General features: G+C 45.9%; 1 protein-coding gene across 3 annotated transcripts in view; it reads left to right on the top strand.

The window, feature by feature from the left end:
• Nucleotides 1–20,771, top strand: part of CAMK1D (calcium/calmodulin dependent protein kinase ID) — a 408,286-nt gene that overhangs the window by 373,016 nt on the left and 14,499 nt on the right. For all 3 annotated transcript variants that reach the window (XM_087420821.1, XM_004425363.3, XM_087420822.1), the window contains exon 7: nucleotides 20,280–20,392. In XM_087420821.1, the coding sequence (XP_087276947.1) occupies nucleotides 20,280–20,392 (113 nt within the window). The remainder of the gene's footprint in view (nucleotides 1–20,279; nucleotides 20,393–20,771) is intronic.

Genomic DNA, 20,771 nt, shown 5'->3' with positions numbered 1-20,771 from the left:
CATCCATCAATGGACACTTGGGTGGCGTCCATTTTTGCCTATTGTGAATGATGCTGCTATGAACATAGATGTACAAATGTCTGTTCAAGTCCTGCTTTCAATGATTTGGGGAGTATACCCAGAAGTGGAATTGCTGGATCATATGGTAATTCTATGTTTAACTTTCTGAGGAACCTCCATACTGTTTTCCAAAGCAGCACCACCATTTTCAGTCTCAACAGCAATGCACAAAGATTCCAGTTTCTCCATATCCTTGCTTGTTATTTTCCATTCTTTGATAACAGCCATCCTAATAGGTGTGAAGTGGTATCTCATTGCGGGTTGATTTGCATTTCTTTTATGTCTACTGATGTTGAGCATCTTTTCACGTGCCACCTCGGCTTTTCTGGGGATATAAACCACTATGAAAATATTAGAACAACTCCAAAAGAAATCACAATGGGTAAAAATGTGATGAAAACCAAAATTGAACCTTTGGATTCCCCATTTCTTCTCAGGTGCTTTGTCTCCATGAAACACAGTCATAGGCCACAGATTTGCTGCACTTATTTCGGGATGATCAGTTTGGGTTTTTATTGCTTTGTTTTGCTTAAGTCCACTATACAGTTATTTTTAAGTTACAGTTTCCTTTTGCAATGATGCTTTCAAACACTTATTATGGAACATAATTTTAGGGTGAATTTAGGTAAGCTAGTTTCTGTAATTGATAGGAAATGAATTTCTCTTCCTCCTTCTCCCCAACGAAGGAGATATTTTCCAGCAGACAGAGCCCGTTGCACACAGTGAAAGACTGTGGGGGATTATGTTCGGAGAAAAGTCTGACAGTAGCTGGCATCTTCAGGGAATGCTGGAAACATCTCCCGTATTGACTTTGTCTCATTATCTGGGAAACAAAGGGTCTTTCTACAGCATGCATTCAATTGGGCAGCTCTTGCAGTGTAGTGTGGATTTAGTTGACAGCTCCTGTAGATTCTTGCCATTATTGCAGGAGAGTTTTATCCATTATAATCTGCTTGGCCTGTAGGGCTCCCACTTAACGGAAATAGGTAAAGGCCTATAGCATCTGAGCTATAGAACTAACATATTGCACTTATATAGTGCTTTCACTTTCAAAGCACATTGACCACCTTCTGCAGTAGTTTCGTTCTTTTTAGCAGGGAGGTGGGTTACTGACCCTTTTGAGAATCTAATGAAAGCTGTGGACCCTCTCCCTGATAATTAAATGCACACACACAGACACACACACACACACACACGCCCCATATTAGGGGAAGCTTCTGGGTAAACAGATACTTGGCGTGGCCCTGTGTTGTTTACTCTGGCTTCCTAAACCCTCAACTAAACTTCTTATTAGAGGTCCTGCCTCACCAAGCTTAACTGTGAGAGGCTTAAAGAAATGAAGGATGGGCCAGTCCCCTTTCTGCAAAGGACTGAAGCTGGTGTCATCTAGAGAAGCCTTCCCTGGGGCTAGGCAAAAAATAGCCCTTTATCTGGCCTTCTGTTTGTTTCTTTACATCTATCTGAATATTGAACCACTACTCTGATCTGCACTAATGTCTGTAGATTCCCTTTGTATACATAATTGTGTGTATAATTATTTCTCTCAAGTCTTGGCGTCGGGGCAGGATATTGGTACAGCTATGAGGAGGTGTATTCTGCATTACTGGGTTAAGCAGTTTAAAACTAAGCAGTCATGGGCCAGCCCCACCGCCTAGTGGTTAAATTCAGCACACTCCACTTCAGCAGCCCAGGTTTGGTTCCCAGGTGTGGACCTACACCACTCTTCGGTGGCCATGCTGTGGTGGTGACCTATATACAAAATAGAGGAAGATTGGCACAGGTGTTGGCTCAGGGTGAATCTTCCTCAAGCAAAAAGAGGAAGATTGGCAACAGATGTTAGCTCAGGGCAAATCTTCCTCAGCAAAAAATAAAATAAATTATAAAACTAAGCAATAGTGTGTTAGTCAGCTTGGGCTACTATAACAAAATACCATAGATTGGGGGGCTTAAACAACAGACATTTATGTCCTGCAGTTCTGGAGGCAGGAAAGTCCAGAATCAAGGTGCCAGCTGATTCGGTTCCTGGTGACGGCCCTCTTTCTGGCTTGCAGATGGCCACCTTCTTGCTGTGTCCTCACATGGCGGTGAGAGAGTGCAGGTTCTCTGATATCTCTTATGAGGGCACTAATCCCATCCTGAGGGCCCCACCCTGAGGACCTCGTCTAAACCTAATCACCTCCCAAAGATGGCGTCTCCAGATACGATCACATTGGGGGTTAGGGTTTCAACATATGAATTTGGAGGGGGACACAATTCAGTCCATAGCAGTCTCATGGAAGAGACTGTGGACTGAATGTGGACTTGTAAAATGTGTGAAGTACTTAAAAGGAACAGTACGGGGTGCTCTGGTAAAGTAGAATAGGGGTTACCTCATTTCTAGAGAAGTGGTGGGGAAGGCTTCTTTGAGAAGTGGCCTTTAAATTGAAACCTCAAGGATGAGTAGGAGTTTTCCAGATGAAGGTGGGGGAGAAAGTATTCCAGGCAGAGTGAATAGCATGAGGGAAAGATGCTTTCAGCTGCAAGTAACAGAAACACCCAGCCCAACTGGCTTAAGTATTTTAAAAAAAGAAAGTCTTACCTCACATAATAATAAGTTCATAGGTGGGGAAGATCCAGGATTGCCCAAGTCAGCAGCCCCATCTCAGATTGTATCCATCTTTCTTCCCCGCCAACCTCAGTGTGTTGGCTTTTCCTTACAAGCCCTCCCAACAGACAAGGTGGCCGCCGGGGCTTCAACCCTCATGGTCGGACACAGTGCCATCTGCTGGAAGAAGAGGCGATGTTTATCCTCATATTTCTATACGAGCTAGAAAATCTTTCCCAAAAGTCTCTCAGCCGACTTTCCCTCATGTCTCATTGGCCAGAGATGCCTCCCATGCTCATTTCTAAAGCAGTCACTGGCAAAGAAAATGGGATTATTGTGGTTGCCCGAGTGAAGCAGGTGACCATGTGGAGGAGGGGAAAACCCTGAGTAAAATCACAGTCCTGCTAGTGAGGAAGAAGGCAGGAAATGGATTTGCAGCAGGCAACTCACTGTGTCCGCCGTGGCCCACAGGTAGGAACATATCGGAAAGAAGGCCTGCATGGTTAGAGTATATTATCAACACTGAAAATCAGAAAGTTATATTCAAGAGGTAGGCAAGAGCCAGAGGAAAGAGAGACTTGGCAGAAAGTTTGGGTATTAACCCAAGTGTAATGGGCAGCCAAAGAAGGATATTGACCAGAGGTGTGACCTGATCTGATTTTCACTCAAGTATTTTTATGGCTACTCTGAGAACAAGGGATGGGAGAGGGCAAGAGTGGAGGGTTGAGATTGGTTCAGAGGCTCTGGTCAGATGAGTGGCGATAGTTGCTGCTACCAGGAGGCGGTGATGGAAGTAGAGTGGTAGATGTGTTTTGGATGTGGGGGATGAAGGAGAGGGATGTTTCAAGTGTAAACCCAAGTTTCTGGCTTAAGCAATCGTGTAGATAGCTAAGGAGAAAGAAGGGGGGTGGTGGAGGAAGAAGTTTGGGGGGTGAGATGAAGAATTTAGTTTTTGGCATGTTAAACTTGAGACCCCTTTGAGATAGAATAGTGTATGTACATGTGGGATTTAGAAGTCTGGTGTAGAGATACTGGCATTGATATCTGGGTATGATTTGAATATTAATACATCCAAATCCTTATAATTACAGTATACAATACAGTATTTGCTGGGTTCAAATATAGCATTAAGCAAAGAAATACTGTACTTCTTTATTTCTATTTTAAGTATAAACTTGATAAGCTTAAACTTGACGGTTACGTGGTCACCACTAGCTTTGCTCCAAGGATTAGTCTCAGATTGATTTCACGACTGTGTCAGACTTCAAAATGGCAGCCTGGGCTTCTGTTTTCCTTGGTGCCTTCCAGAGCTCTGAGAGTCTCAAGCAGAGGATGAATGGACTTTAAACATCCAGTTGTACTTTCCAAGATGTTCACATCCTTATGAGTGATAGGCCAGATCCTGGATATAATTTGCTACCTAATATGGCTATTCTTGGAGAACCACTAGCCTTGAATTCATCATTATCATTGTCAACAGCTAGCATTTCTTGAGTCCCTTCTCTATTCCAGGCACTGGGCTAGGTGCTAAAGGTATCAAAATGACAAAGATGCGATACCTCTCATCAGAGTACTAACAATGTACATGGCACGTCAAGAAGTTTAGATTAAGTGACATGCAGGGAACCTTGTGTACAGCCATAGGAGTTCCTGGGATGAAGCAACCATTGAGGACAGAGGTATTCAGGAAGGAGGTGGCACCGTTCCAGATGTGTCTAGACGACTGTATAAGACTAACATAAACAGAGAGGAGAGAGGAGAGCATCCCAACCAGGGAAGGGATGCAGGTACAGGAACAGGGGTGCCTGAGGCACGTTTGAGAGCTGATGAAAATATTCTGTGAAAAGCCTGTGGCCTGGGTTGGTGTTCTTGCCACAAGGCTGGCTCTGGGTTGAGCTAGTATTAGCAATTAGAACTCATGGGTCTCAGTCTCAGGCTCATGTTACTTCCCATTGACCCACTGCATCTGGTCTCCCCATTCCCATCCTTCATCTGAAGACTGATGAGCAAAGCTGTGAGCAGGCCGTGACCAACAGGAAGCACACTAGGGAAGCCAGCTACCCCGTGGGGATCCGTACAGAGTTCCTCATTCCTTATATCACCTGTCATGGAACAGAGGTTAGCCTCTGCAGGCTTTTGGACTGCAGCATTATTATTTTCATTTGATAAACCTGTCCCACTGATATATCAGATTGCAGCAAAAGTGGCTATGACCGGCCACAGCACCAAATTTTCTGCTGTCTGCATGCCTTATAAACATTCTTCATTTTGTCGGTGCAGATACTTGATGAATTGCCTCTCTTTTGATCTCCACACTCATTTCTATGTTATCCATCATTTGGAAGGAGAAATATTTTTTCCTGTCAAGGATACTCATTTTTTAAAACACATTTGATGGATCCTTATCCGGCCGGGAATCTTTCTTTGGGGATCAGGACTTGCAAAAAAACATCTTTGCCCACATAGCTCAAGTTTCTGGGAAGGACTGAAGACGAAGTGTGCTAGACACCCTGATGAACGTGTTGGTGTCTGATGGGGTTGGCTCAGCCGTGATAGCACAAGCCCTAAGGGAATAAATTTCCCCACTCAAGATGAGAATCGCATCTCATTGTTCAAACTCAATTTTGTGATCATATGTCGACTGCCTTTCTTCTCACAACTTCAAGGAGATTATTTAATGATCACTTGTCTACATTATGCTCAGGGGTACAACATGCTGTGGAAATCAGTAAATGTTTGCTGATATAAAAAAGGAGAAAGATAATAAGGAAACTGGACATTAGGAAAGGCTAGATGGTTAGGGTGGACTTGCCAAGGATGGTGAGGGCACTTGCCCATACTGTGACCTCTGACCTCTCTGCCTAGAAGAAACTCCAGGCAAAATACTTATGGTAATCCCCTTCCTTTTTGACTGGCCTCCTACATTGTTCAAGTTTTAAAACTAGATCACATAAATACTGATTGGCCAATGTACACAGCGTAGTTAGCTTTGTAAGAGCAGAACTTGGAATGCGTAATCTGCTGTGGCCCTTTTCTGAGACAAAGGATGAGCCTCGCCAAGATAGTCACCATCACTTGGAACCATTGACAGCTGCCTCTTGATGGATCCATATGTCCCAGGGAGAGAGCACGAACCCAAGCTTCAGTAGGAGAGAATGTGGTGTAATTCCTGAGCCCCAGTGAAATAACCAAGCGTGGGATAGTGTGATGGTTGTTACTACTATCAGTATGAGGAGTATTAACACTTATAAGAATAATTAACTGGCATTGCCAGCTGGCAGCAATCATCTTATCTTCATAAGCTTTGAGAAGCAAGACACACTGCCTCATTCAGGCCGCCACGGGCCTGTTGCCAGCACAGGTCAGATGGGTGCAGTGAGGTCCCAGGTTCTTGGTCCACAGACACAAAAGAATTTGAGAGTGGACACACAGCAGAAGTTTTAACAGAGAGAGATTTATTAGCAAAGCGAAAGTACACCCCCAAGGGGAGGGGTGGGCAGGCTCCCAGGGGAGCACTGCACCAAAGTTGTGGTGGTCGGTGGCTAAGGAAGATCGGGTCCAGGGGTGAGTGAGGGTCTTGGAACATGTGCCAATCGGGGCATTGTCTCCACCCCCACGTCGGGAGGGGGAGATTTTTCCCTTACATAGGCATCTCCGGACCTGTCATGGCGGTGGTCCCCCGCAGGAGGGTCAAAACCCCAATGCAAATGAGGGTGTAACGAGGCTTGGGGCCACTCTTCGGTCAGGGTCAGGGGGAGTGGTCAGGGTCAGGGGGAATGCCGTACGTCCGAAGAGCCACTGCCGGGTAATGAGGACGCTGCACCTGGTGGAGTGACCTTGCTCCCAGCTCATATCTAGCTTCCTGCCTACCTCAGGCCCATGGTCTGGACTTTGGCTTTCAAAGTTTAGAAACTAAATGAGCTCTGTTTATTCATCTTGCTCAGACAATCCCAGTGAATTGATTCACACTAGTCAGACTCAAATGAGATTAAAAAACAAAACAAAACGGGAGTGTCAATTTACTGAATCATAATGAGATTCGTACCCCGTAAGGTAATTGGATATGCATGTCATGAAACTAGCATATTCTCTCCCCGATAGGAAGTGTTCCATGAGAAAGCAAATGAAAACCAGAAGCTTCCTTTATGAACAAGGAATCAGAGCAGTGGGGTTGGATGGCCTTAGATGTTTCCATAAAGCCTGTAGTAGTCTCCAGCTCACCTTTCTCTACCAAAGAGTATTTCTGCCAAGCAGCATAGCAATTCCTATTGGCTGGTCATAGAGGCCACGTGCTGATCAGTTCTGACACATCCCTCTCCTTCCTCCTGCCTTAAAGACCAGTCACCACCCCGCCCTTCCCTTTATCATTCGAGCATCATCGTTTATGTTTCAGCAGGCATTAGCTGTTATAATTCCCAGGTATACTGATTTTATTTTGCTGACTGCGTCTCACTGTGGCTGCTCTCCTAGGATTTTCAGGAAGGTATCTACTCTCCCCCCCATAGTCTACACTGAGTGGATCCTGCGACTGGCTAGATGCCTTTTGTTTATTAGCTTTATGCTTGACCATCTTTCAGCTTTGTTCCTGGGCCCGTGACCCTCTGCTGCTTCGCGGGAAACACTTTATTGGTTGTCTCTTGACAGTGGGTTTACCTCTAACCCCTTAGGAAAGAGCCAAACATAAAACTCTCTGGTTGCAAAAAGTGGGTGCCCAGGTGTGCACAGCAGTGATGAGGAAGTTTTACAAGCAGTGCAACTGAGATTAAGACATTCTGCATTTTAGATGATGGTGGGAGCAACTTCCTGCCAGTGACTTCAGGGAAGGTGGAATCCACCAATATCTGTGCCTGTCTTTGCAAGGGCCCTGGGGTAGAGAGGGCACCTGGAAGGAGAAGCAGGAAGGGAATGTCTCCTACATCACTTTTACACTCTGAATGATGTGGCTTCGGGCCAGATGGCAAAACATTTCACTTCCTCCGCTCTGTTATGTTCATCTCAGCATAATCTCCTGCAAACTGTCATTTAAGTAGCAGTTAAATGCTTCGGGATATTTAGCCTGGAGAATGGAAGGCAGGGGATTGACATTCATTCGCTTAACTAACATTTATTGAGCCTAATATGTGTCAGGCAATATGATGGGGCCGCAGAGATGGATTCATTACCACCCGGCCTCGGGGGCGCTTACTGTCTGTTGGAGGCAGCAGACAGTAAACAGATAAATCACAATCCAGTCTTGCTGGCTGTCACTGAGATGGGAGGCAAGAGGTGGGCGAGCTCCCAGAGCAGAGCCATGAACCCTGCGCAGGGCTTGAGGAAGGCTCCACAAGACGGGTGATGGTGATCTGAGTCTGGAAGGACTGTCTTAAATTTTGGCAAGGTCATCACGCACGGAGATTGATGGCTTATCCCACAAGACCCAATTATCTAAGGCTGTGATATGCTTACTGTGTGTGAGAAAAGATGTACCATTCAATTTGAAACATGATTTTAAAAATAAAACTTGGAAGATTTGATCCAGCTTTGAGTTTCTGATATTTAAAACTTGGCGATGGGGAACATAATTTCTGAATTATGAGGATTTTTAATTCACCTAACACCATACCAAGCGAACGAAAGAATCAGAAGAGGCCTTTATTATGTTTTAAAATATTTACCATCTGGAATATAGCACAGCAGCATGGAGGCAGGAGGGAGGCAGTGCGTACGTAGATAGTGAAAGAACCAAAAAGTGCAGAGAGGAAAATGGCCAGCTTGCCGGGAGGTGCAGTGGCAAATGAGCCGTGAATTCAGACCACTTACTCTGAGCTGGGGTTGTGACTAAGAGGAGTAGAGATGGAGGAGGGAAGGGGAGAGGTTCCAAGTCACACCAGCAAGTTGGGAAATGCTTGTGCAGGTGGTGGGAGGACCAAGGGAGAGTGGCCCAGAAGCTCACCACTCAACTCCCACTAGCATGGTGCACTGGGCTAGACAGCACACAAGACCACCTTCTGGCTTCTGATCTCCTTGCCGGGGTCTCGGGGCTCGTCTTCTAGTCAGTCTCGGAAGTGCATCGTGAGACAGTAAACCAAAGCCAGAGGACAAGGGAAAAGTGCCATCAAAGGCCGAGGCTGAGGCCAACAGGATGGAGGTACCAAGGTATTTCCCAAATGCAGTTGTTCATCTTCATGGACCTGTAACTCCTTACCAATCAGAATGTGAGAGAGAGAGAGAAAAGGAACGAAGGGAGGGAGGAAGCAAGAGCCCCACAACCAAGACAGCAAAGTCTAGATGCAAAAATCAAATTGGAAATCCGCCATGGGTTCAGAATCATCACTTAGCGCTTGTGTTAATCACCTCCAGACTGGATGTCTGCACCCCTCGGCGCTCTGGTATGAAATTCATCACTCTCCAGGACTCATTTTAACTGCTGACAGTTTTGCTGTGTTTTTCCTAACAACATTCTTGGCTGTTGGAAGCTCTCCTCACTCATCCTCTTTCTCACCGTCCGTTCCACTGTTAACATGAGCTTAGCTGGAAGTGGTTTTGTCTGAACTTCCTTCAGATATGTTTTGCCCTCCAGGAGGAGATGTGATATCTCTGTGCTAATCCCCCATACTTCCTGGAGGTGGTGTCCATTTGGCTAGTGCAAGAATCAAAAAATCATATACTTGGAAGTGGGACCGTGGCTCACAACACAACAGCTTGGATGATGTATCGTCTAGTGCAGCCCTTTACTATGTGCAGAATTTGTTTTAAATTTGTTTTACTCCCAATGGATTATGCTGCTAACTTCTCACGCTTGGGGAAGTATTTGGTCATCTTCCCCTCCCTGCCCGGCTCCCAATCTTCAGCTCTAGTTGTGTATAAACTTTCTAAGGAATGTGTTTCCTTTTTCCCCTAGATCTTTCCCTGATCTGTTTACTCATTCTCAGCTTTCAAGGGATTATCCACATCCCAGGGGTTGGGTGACACGGGACATTTATCTGTTGCATTTCATCAACAGCACATGGTTTTAATATGTGAACCATTCCTGGTTTCTCCAGCCTGATCTCTTTCGAGTTTGCAAGGGGAAAGCTCTGGCATGCACATAATTAAATATATGATTGCTGAAATAACTGGATTACATTTTTGTAATGACTCAGGTCTCATTGGTCATTCCATTCTATAAATCTGAATAATATGCTGAAACCTGTTTTGCTCACTAAGTGGGCCTTGCAGCTAAGCACAAAAGAATTATCAGCTTAGAAAGCTTTGCTTTATTTTATTATTTTTAAAAGTCTGTTGTATTATCCAGAGTAAGATGAATAAAACTCAGATTTCTTAGTACAGGCTCCATACATTCATTCAATAAACACTTAGTGAATACCTGAGTGCCAAGACAGGTCATTGCATGTCGGACAGACTCTAATTGCCAGAGAGGGATGCCCAGATTTCATTGATTTTGCGAGTGTTTTTCAGAGACGTAGTGCCCTGGACTGGCCTTATGTGGCTCATCTAGTTTGCAATATACATACAGGTTTGTTGTTTTGGTCATTTTCATGGCACCCTAGTCTAATTGCACAAAAATATTCTTTCTTCACAAATATGCCTTTGAGTAAATGTTCTCAGGAAAGCTTGAACTATTCCTGTAATTGAAGGCTCCTTGGCCAAATGCTTGAAATATTTGTACACAAAGATCAAAGTTTAAAAGCAAGTTTCTAGTATGTTCCATCCTCATATTCATAACAGTGCACAAAGTAATGATCAGAGGCAGCATCTCTCTCTCTCTTCTATAGCAGTTTAGAAGTTTAGGTCAGACTGTATGGTCAATAGTGGATGATTCAGAAGCTTTGCACAAATATATTCCTTCATTTTCACATGTAGAGTGTAGGACATTGGACTGAGTCCCTCGGGGCTCATCCACTCCTCTCTCCCCATCATGTTGTTCTTCCTGATGGTGAGCAGCCGCATCCCACTTCAGAATATTTCAGCTGATGGAACCTGATGGGAATTAGATGGAGTTGGTAGAATGGAAAAGAGAAGAGGCGTATAATGATTAATGATTGCTGTGTGACGGGCACTTTCTTGTGTTAATATCTATTATCTATCTATGTGTGTGTGTTATATATAATATATATTATTATATGGTATATGTTATATATATTACAATATCTCTATAAGGTGGGCATTATTTTCCTCATTTCACAGAAAGAACTGAGACTCAGAGAAGATATATAATTTCCCCAAGGTCACTCAACCAGTGCTTGTTGGAGTCAGGATGTGAATCTGTGTCTCTGTTTCTCTGAATCCCAGGCTGAGGAAGCCCCCCCCACAGCCTACCAGAAAGCAGAGTCAGAGTCAGTCCTCAGCGAGCAGCAGCAAACCTTTGCTTGAAAAAGCACTTCTGTGTTCTCCTTCAGAGTCCTTTCATCCAATTAGACGAAGACAGCAAACTCTGGGTTGCCATTTGATGACCATTCAGTCGTCAGTGTGGACTGTTGCTCTCAAATGCTTTTCATATAAAATATTTAAAATAAGTGTTGGCACTTCAGCACATTTCGGGTGCTTAGAAAATTCACTTATGTGTGTTACTTGATTCCCCGTTACTCCGGGTCATGAGGTGTGCCTGAACTTCTGCCCAGTCCCGCAGAGTTCCACCCGGTCTTGACAGAAGAGATTTCTATCCTTTATGTCCCCTCACAGCTCTGGGGGAGCAGAACACTGAGCGAAGGGCACTGGGCATGATCATATTGGAGTTTGGTTCAATGCAGACCCAGGTTCATTTCCCTCTGATGCCTGTCTCCCACAGACAGGGCAGTCATGGTCCTAGTCGTTGTCCTCCCATCTATCTTTCAGGAAGGCAGGCTGCGTAGAACATTGATTTTCTAACTGCAAGGACTCTGAGCTGTTCTTTATTTCTTTGGCAGATCTTATCCCCTTATTTCTGGCTCTGTTTCCAAATATATGTGAAAACACGACCCCCTGACTTCAGAGGCAGGTCTAGGAAGAGAACAGTTGTGGCATTTCCCCATCTTTGAGTGACATATATGGCTGCACTGCTTAAAGGCTAATATGACTTGGCTCTGGAGTGGAGAGAGAGAGTTAAGATTCGATTCTGCCCCCTTAGGTGTGAGCAAGTGGCCTGATCTCTCATGCATTTCCTCCTGTGGAAATGGAAGATTGAAATACATACCTCATAAGTACACATTAAGTGAGACAATATGTGTAAGGTGTGCAGCCCAGGCCTGGCACACAGTACATGCTTATCAGATGGTGGCTGTTGGTATTCACTTTTACAGGACACACACAACATAATTAGTTTCTCTTCTGTAGAAAAGTCAACATTCCACTTGTCCTATTTGAATATGGCTTGACTCTGAACTCTGAGGAGCAAGAACAGAGTGTCTTCTTCATTGCTGTGGGATCAGCATTTGGTACACATTGATGCTCAATAAATATCTGTAGAATTGGGTTGAAGTAGCTCTTGTTTTTCTAGGCCAGAGCACTGGCCAGATAGATGGGCAGGTCTGCTACTGGCTGGGCCCCAGAGGCAATCTCTTCATCTCTCAGGGACTCACTTTCCCAGTCTCCTAAATGAGGGGTTGGACCAGATGACGACTTCTGGACTCCAGAATAAAATCCTCTGATTCTGTGCAAATCTTCCTACTACACAAAGTCCTTGTTCACACATACTTTTCAGCTTCTGGTTGGAGGATTCAGGCTGGGAACCGGGGGGACAATCTGTGAGTTGTGTCGTCACGTGGGCGTTTGCTGGTCGGAGGGAATCCAGAGCAGGGTTGGGGGGAAGATACTTGTTGAGGGTTTGCTGTGCTCATTCCAGTCTGCTTTGAAGGACATCACTTGTAGTGGATGACGGTGCTCATTAGGAGGCCTCACTGCAAAAATAACTGAAAAATAGTAACATAGGAGAAAGTTTAGTTGTATTATTTTTTCGAGAGTAAACACCCATTTCAGGATGTTTAACCTACTTCCTAAGTCAACTTTAGTGTGTGCTGTTGTGCGTGCGTGTGCGTGCACACACACACAAGCATAAATGTTTTATGTAAATATTTCCCATTTCTCAAAGAATAGTCAACAAATATGTATGGAATACTGTTGAGTGCTAATGAAAAATACAAAAGAAATACAATGTATGACATAGTCTGTCTCCTAGGAACTCACAATCAAGGTCAGAAGACAAACATAATAACCATGAAATCATCCTTTTTGAATTTCTTGAGAGGACCCAAGAAAAAGATGGGATTGTGTGGAGTGTAAAGAATGGGAAATGTTCGGGGAGCCAGTGAGCGGGGTAGGGGTGGCAGTCTTTGAAGCACTGAAGCGTTTACAGACTCATTCATCCGGCAAACTTTTGGGCTGGGTACCAAGATTGCAAAAATAAATGAGACACTGTCGCCGCCCTCAGGGAGCTCAGGTCTAACAGAGGAGATGATGGGACACAGATATCAACCAACATGTGTACCATAATGGCGGTGCCTAGGGGGCTGGAGAGCACAGAGGAGGGATGCCTGCCCTGGTCAGAGTGGGGGTCGGGAAAGGCATCATGGTACAAGGGCCATGCACGTGGAGCTTTGGGAGCAAGGAGGAACCACAGAGGTGGATATGGAGAAGAGCGTTCCAGACACAAGGACAGTGTGTGGAGGGGAATATTCTCATTGAGGGTGAAATACTATGGCTTCCTATGACCAGCTTCCCATTACCTTTCCTGTCTATTTTTATGGTTCTTGTTGATGATACTTTTGTTTATTTTGAAGTTTCGTGTTGACTCTCCCCCACCGCCCACCCACCCACCCCCACCCCGGCCAAATAGAATGTAAACGCCATGAGACTAGAACTCTGATGGTTTCGTTCAGTGCTGTAACCCAGGCCTGGGACACAGCCAATGCCCCATCAGCATTTGGGGACAGCTAGAGAACTGCCTGACAGGCAGGTTTTTGTCCTCCGTCCCCAGTGGGGACCTGCGGAGCCTGTGCCCAGGAAAGGTGGATGTGGCTCAGGAGAGCCTGGAGCAGCTGTGGCAGGCCTGTGCTCGCTTCTGGGTCAGAAGGCAAGAGAGGGCAGCCAGCTAATGCTGGATGGAAACCTAAGAGGAAAAATCCATCCTATTCCCCCCGAGGAGGGATCATTTTTGTTCATGCTAGGGGCGTGCTGGCACATGCAGAGACAAACTAGCTGTTCTTCCTACACAGCCATCCCGATGATGCTAAAGTTCCAGGTAATTGGAATTCTAGTACCCCATATATATATGTACATGCTTGAATATGCCAAGAGAATTTCTGAAAAGCGTTCACAGGAAATTAATAGCAGAAGTGGGAATGAAGATCTGGGAGGAAACTTTCCCTTTCTACCCTTCTGTATTTGAACTTCTTAGCTATGAGCATGAATTATCTATATAATTTTTTTTTTTAAGAAGAACAAAAATAAACATATTTGGGCCCTGCCCTTAGAGAGTCAGATGCACTTGGTTTTGGGAGGATGCGGGACATCTTAAGATTTTACCAGCTTCCCAGGTGACACTGATGGGCACCAGCCTGGAATTACTGATGCAAACGGCACAGGTCACACCTCCTCCCAGGAGCCTTCCCTGATCACCCTGGTCAGGCTTCTCACTCTCCCCTGATTTCCTGCAGCAGTTGCCAAGGAGGAAATCACACACACGCACACACAAACACATGCACACACACACACACATGCACACGTACTCTCTCTCTCCTTGGGCGTCTAGGCTGTGCAGTCTGGCTGGCAGGGCTCACTTCTTATGCAGCTCTATAGCCAGCAGGGCCTGACACAGTGCTCCGGCCCCTCCTCCCCTTAAATGTTGCCTTCTCCAGACCTCCATCCTTGGCCCTTGACTCGAAGTCACCAGTTTAGGGTGTGGAGGGCCAGGTGATAGAAGATGTAAATGTGTGACCAATGGGTGTGAATAATAGGGAGCAGTGGGGACTGGTGAGCTGGCTAGATTCAACACCTGTCTACAGGCATTCAAAGTCACATTTGTTTTTAATCACTGCTGGCCAAACAAAACACATCTGTGGGCCAGATTAGGCCTGTGGAGGGTCTGTTTGCAACTCCTGTGTCTACAGATTCTCACTGAGTGATTGTATCCACTCTCAGCTTTCGTGCACATGCTGATGGCTCTAACTCAGCGTTCCCAGGCCAGACCAAGTCCCTGGCTTCAGACTCCTATCCTCAGCTGGATCCCTTACATGCACCTGGTCCAGCTCACCACAGCCTGAATGGAATTGCTCATCTTCTGTGTGATGTTGGCATTTTTTTTTTTTTGTGAGGAAGATCAGCCCTGAGCTAACATCCGTGCTAATCCTCCTCTTTTTGCTGAGGAAGACTGGCTCTGAGCTAACATCCATTGCCAATCTTCCTCCTTTTTTTCCCCCCCAAAGCCCCAGTAGATAGTTGTATGTCATAGTTGCACATCCTTCTAGTTGCTGTATGTGGGACGTGGCCTCAGCATGGCCGGAGGAGCGGTGCATCAGTGCGCGCCCGGGATCCGAACCCGGGCCGCCAGTAGTGGAGCACGTGCACTTAACCGCTAAGCCACGGGGCCGGCCCGATGTTGGCATTTTTAGTTGCAGTGAGTAGATTCTCTCCAGTTACCTTAAGGAAAAGGGATTTGTTGAATGGCTTCGTGGTGACTGAATAGAAGCCCCCAACACTGATACAGCCCCAGGCACTGGCTCCTCTCGCAGCCTCACCCCTGAGCTGGTCTTCCCCTCCTGGCATCTCTGCTTCTCTCTCCACACCCACGCCATCAGCTCGCCTCTCTTCCCAGCCATCTCTTAGCCTTCCGTCCAAACCAGTGTGATTACGAGAGCTGATTACCACGGTTGACAGCACCTCCATTCTTTCTGGCTGGAGGCCTGGGAGTCATCCTGGCCTTCACTCACCACGCTGGGAGACACCAGATCCTCCCGGGCTCTCTTTGAACCCCTTTTGGAATTGTTCTGTTCCCCGATCCACCTACCACCAGCTGCACCCTCCTATCCTTCCTGTGCTGAGTGCAGCTGCTAACTTGTCTTCCTGCCTCAAATCCACCCTCCTCACAACTGCAAAGCCAGTTGCCCAGATGGCTTCTCTGTCTACACCTTTCGGGGGCTTCCTCTTACCCTCAGGAGAGACCACCCACCTTAGTGTGAGAACACGGCCCTCCATGGGCGCACCGCCATCCGTTTCACCAGCCTCATCTCGCAGGCCTCACTGACTCATATGTTACACTGTAGCAGCAGCAAACTACTCTGAGATTCTTCAGTAATCTGTGCTCTTTGATGCCTCCATGTCTTATTCCTGGTTAGCCACTCCCGCCTGTGGCCTCCTCTGTTTCTCCTATCCATCTCCTGGTCACCCTTTGAGACAAAGCATCGGCATCTGCTACTTCTACTCCCCCCAAAACTATTTGGGTTCAATGTCCATGCTCTGTAGACTCATAATGGCCTCTGCGTATGTCTCTTACTGCCTGTGTTGTTATTATCCATTAACATGTCTCTCTCTTCCACTGGATTGAGCTCTTGAAGGGGTTCTTGTTTATCATCATATGTCCAGTATCAGACTCAGTACCTGCTATATAGTGGGCGCAAAATAAACATTTGATGAATAAATGAATGCTACGTATACATAAGTAACATACACTTATGTATGTTACATACAACATACACTAAGTAAATACGTGTATGTTGGCTGGTTCAAAAAGATGACCATGAAGTACCATAAGGTCCATGTGGATGTACATTTTAAAAGTCACTGCCCGATGATAACCATCCTGACAGGTGTGAGGTGATGTCTCATTGTGGTTTTGACTTGCATTTCCCTGATGAGTAGTGCTATTGAGCACCTTTTCATGTTGGCCATCTGTATGTCTTCTGTGGAGAAATCAAAGAAACAGAAGACAGCAAGTGTTGGCGAGGATGTGGAGAAATTGGAACCCTTGCACACTGGGTGGGAATGTAAATCGGTGCAGCCACTGTGAATAACAGTGTGGAGGTTCCTCAAAAAATTAAAAATAGAACTACCATGTGATCCAGCAATCCCACTTCTGGGTATTTATCCAAGAGAATTGAAATCAGTTTGCCTTTAAAATGAGAATTGTACGAGGGACTGTATACAAAGGTATGGTGTGAGGGAACCACAAGGAACAGCATCGTGACCTTGAGCTTATAGCAGCTGAGCTGTAAACACCCCTAAACCCAAGGCGATGAGGGGAGGGAGGGAGTGGTTACCAGACCCCAGGGGGAGAGTCTGGTAGAGGCAGCTGCCTTGAGAAGAGCAGTGGCCCTTAGTCAAGGGTATAACCAGCCTGAGCGCTGGCTGAGAGGGGACCAGGACAACACATACCCTTTCCCTGATATCCTCCTTCCTTCACCATCTCCCCAGGGGTCTTGATTGGCCAACCCCTACTGGATGTCAGAGAGTTCAACCCTCATTCGGCTGTCTACACAGGTCAGCCCCCCAGGGACAGAGCAGAGCAGAGAGTGGCTCTAAAGGGCAGACAGAAGGTGTCGTGGACACCCACCTCGTGGGGGAGTGAGGGTTGAGTAAGATAATACAGCAAAGCACTTAGTGGAGTTCTTGACCCAAAATAAGCACTCAGTGAAGGTGAAACTAGAATCTAGTAGTACACTTGCGTAAGTGTGCCACAGGTAGATGCGATGGCGAACTAGATAGCAACAGGAGAGACTGGAAGGTGTGAGTGTTCTCCCTGGACCATCATCCTGAGGCCGGATGGAGGCGATGGAGGAGCCCCTCGAAGGCCTGTTGGCTCTATTGGGCGTGACCTCTGGTCATTGGGTTGGCAAGTTGAGATGTTATTCTGAACCACAAACTTTTAGGCCTAGAACAGTTGGGAATGGCTTTATTGTCTTTGAGTAACCATGGTGAGATAATTTGTAGATTATTTAAACGGTTTGATATGTAAGATAAGAACACAGGCTTTATATCTGCAAATAGGCAGGTTCAGGACCACGGAAGTCAGCGTTCTGTATATGGAGATAAACAGCCCAAAGTTGTTATTTCTCCTATTTGAACCCTCCCCACAAACCTACTAATGAAATTCCCTGTCCAGGGAGCTCTCTGTGAAATGTCTAAATCTGATGAAAGTTTTACAACTTCTTTTGCCCTTCTGTTCTTTTACAATCCTTACTTTAAAATTCTCTTTCATAATTTTCATTTGCTGTCTTCCAGCTAGATCCATTTCCTTGTCTTCTGTCCCCAGGACAGCCACATAAACGCAGTATTCTATACTCCCTCGAAAAGAGCTAAACCCAGAAGAAATTGGGATATACATTAAGAAAATTGGCACAAGAAGAATAATTCCGAAAGATTTTTTTTTTACTTGAAAAGAAAGCCATACTAGGAAGTAAAACACACTCAGCTGCTAATAAACAAAAACTTCACATACCTAAAATTTAGTTATTTTCCAAAACGAACTGACATTTTGCTCTGTCTGCTTTTCCTAACATGCACATTTCATTTATCCCAAATCCTCGTTATGGGAAGCATTTACACGTCCATCTCCTGGCCCCGGGGTTTCCTTGGGCAGTGAAATATGTGCTTAGTGGTTTCAGAAGCACTGGCTTTCATTCATTTCGCCAAAAGCAGCAAATCTTTAAAAATGAAATTTTCCATGCACTTAGCCCCTCAAACAACCTTGTGGGGATAGATGACTTTGAATCTTATCAGCCCACAGAATGTCTCAGCCTTTAAAAATGTCATCAGTTGGGGCCGGCCCCGTGGCTTGGTGGTTAAGTGCGCGCGCTGCAATGCTGGCGGCCCGGGTTCGGATCCCGGGTGCGCATCGAGGCACCACTTCTCCGTCCATCCTGAGGCCGAGTCCCACATACAGCAACTAGAAGGATGTGCAGCTATGACATGCAACTATCTGCTGGGGTTTTGGGGGGAAAAAATAAAATAAATAAAATTTTAAAAAAAAAAAAAAAAAAAAAAAAAAAAAAATGTCATCAGTCATTCCCCTCTGCAGCGTGGCCGCGGTACCATGTGTCACGGCAGGAGCAGCTGAAGAATGGCTGTACCAAAGCTGTGTTACGAACCTTTATTAAATTTCTTATTTGCCGACAGCCTAATCCCTCGCAGGCCTGATTCCTGCTAATTTGTTCTCATTACACTGTCCTCTAGGCTGTAGCTGTGTCTTGAGCAAAGTTTGGCTATGTGGGAAGATTCGGGGCTCCTTTGGGGGCACAACTCTCGCTGGAGCTGCCACCCTCTGGTTGTCGTGGGCCCAGAACCAAGTTCTGCGCCATCCACCTTTGCGCCTGGCCTTCCAGAATCCAGCCCTGCCTTCTGTTGTGTTGGTCACTAACAGCTGCAGCCTCAATTACACCCCTTGCCAGCTGCCCAGTCCCAACCAGGGCTGCCCCAGCCCCACGTGGGCCTCCAGCATGTACTAGATCTTTCCCTGGGTCTCGTGGCCAACCAAACAAATTGGGAGAGGGAGTCACAGAGCCACAGCATCTTAAATCCAAAAAGAATATTAGGAATTTTCTGGTCTGGCCCTCATGTTCAGATGAGGACATTTGGGTCCAGAAAAATGTATCGGTGGCCTACTAATGGTAAAAGTCGCGTCGGAACTGGAGTGAGAATCCATGATTTCATGGAACTAATTGTATTTTCAGTATTTAATAAAAATTTCTGTTCTTACCGTGTTTGTTAAATGATTGTCTTTACCTCCAGAGCTACACGTTACTTGCATCAACAGCCTAATATGATCTTTAAAAGTCAACTTTGAAGTGGTTCGGTGGAAAAATGAATGACATGTTACGATATTGCAGTATTGACGTTTGTGCCAGATTCTGCCCGTGCTTTATTGCATGTTAATGGCCAAAACTATAACCTTCCAAACACCCTCTTTGGACGTGATAGGGTGATGATGTGCAGTGTAGGGTGACTTGTGGCAGCTTGGTACTTAAGCTTGAAAAATTTCCTTTCTTCCTCTGATCATTTATTAAATAAAATGAATCTGGAAGGGCCCTGAAATGTACATTAAACATATATTTTGTTATTTCCACCAACTCATCATCTATTAGGGACAATATCACAAATAACCAGATTAACAACATTCATACGCAGAGGCTGTCTGGTAGGTTTGTAGGGTGTACAGGACTCTGGTGGATAATGTGCAAAAAGGTAGACTTAAATATATGTATTTACCTTCGATCATCTCCTGAGAACCCTCTTTGCTATTTATTAAATCAAAAATGTATTTCTGGCGGCCGGCCCGGTGGCGCAAGCGGTTAAGTGCGCACGCTCCGTTGCGGCGGCCCGGGGTTCGCCGGTTCGGATCCCGGGCGCGCACCAACACACCACTTGGCAAGCCATGCTGTGGTGGCGTCCCATATAAAGTGGAGGAAGATGGGCATGGATGTTAGCCCAGGGCCAGTCTTCCTCAGCAAAAAAAGAGGAGGATTGGCAGATGTTAGCACAGGGCTGAAGTTCCTCACAAAAAAAAAAAAAGAAAAAAAAATGTATTTCTGTGTCCGTAGAATGTGTGAGTTCTTCGCTGAGGTTGTGTCTGCAGGACACACAGTGCAAGTTTTCTAAGCTCCAGGGAAATGGCTCTTCCTTCCAGGCAAAGCATCCGACCACCACCCTGGATGTGCAACCATTTCAGATCCTTCACCATCTTGTCTTCCAGGCTCTGTGGCTACCCTCCTTTTTATGATGAAAATGACTCCAAGCTCTTTGAACAGATCCTTAAGGCGGAATATGAGTTCGACTCCCCATACTGGGATGACATCTCCGACTCTGGTAGGTCTCTCCACTCTCCATGGGCGGCCCCTGGGACTTTACACGCAGACCATCTGACCCTAACGGGCCCGGAGGGCTCAGAATGGTCCTGAGGATTGTAGAGAAGCTTCCTGAGCTACAAAGCAGAGGGCTTTGTTGCAAAGCAGAGGACGGCTGGGCCACCAAGCCGCAGCATGGGGACTCAGTCTTTCATCACTTGTCGTTGTGCCCTGGTTTGGGTGCTCTGGGAGTGAAGCAATATTAGCTAACATTTATTGAGTGCTTCCGTGTGCTGAGCACATGTGCTAAGTCACTCAGTCCTCAGGACAACCTATATCAGATGGGTGTTACTACTGTTCCCATTTGGCAGATGAGGAAACTGAGGCCCCACAGCTGGTAG

The sequence above is a fragment of the Ceratotherium simum genome, chromosome 32 (genome assembly GCF_057802395.1).
Source record: "Ceratotherium simum simum isolate JZ-2026a chromosome 32, ASM5780239v1, whole genome shotgun sequence".
In the NCBI taxonomy this organism is placed as follows: Eukaryota; Metazoa; Chordata; class Mammalia; order Perissodactyla; family Rhinocerotidae; genus Ceratotherium; species Ceratotherium simum.
The sequence above is the reverse complement of the archived record's forward strand: the minus strand, read 5'-3'. Positions and strand labels throughout refer to the sequence as shown.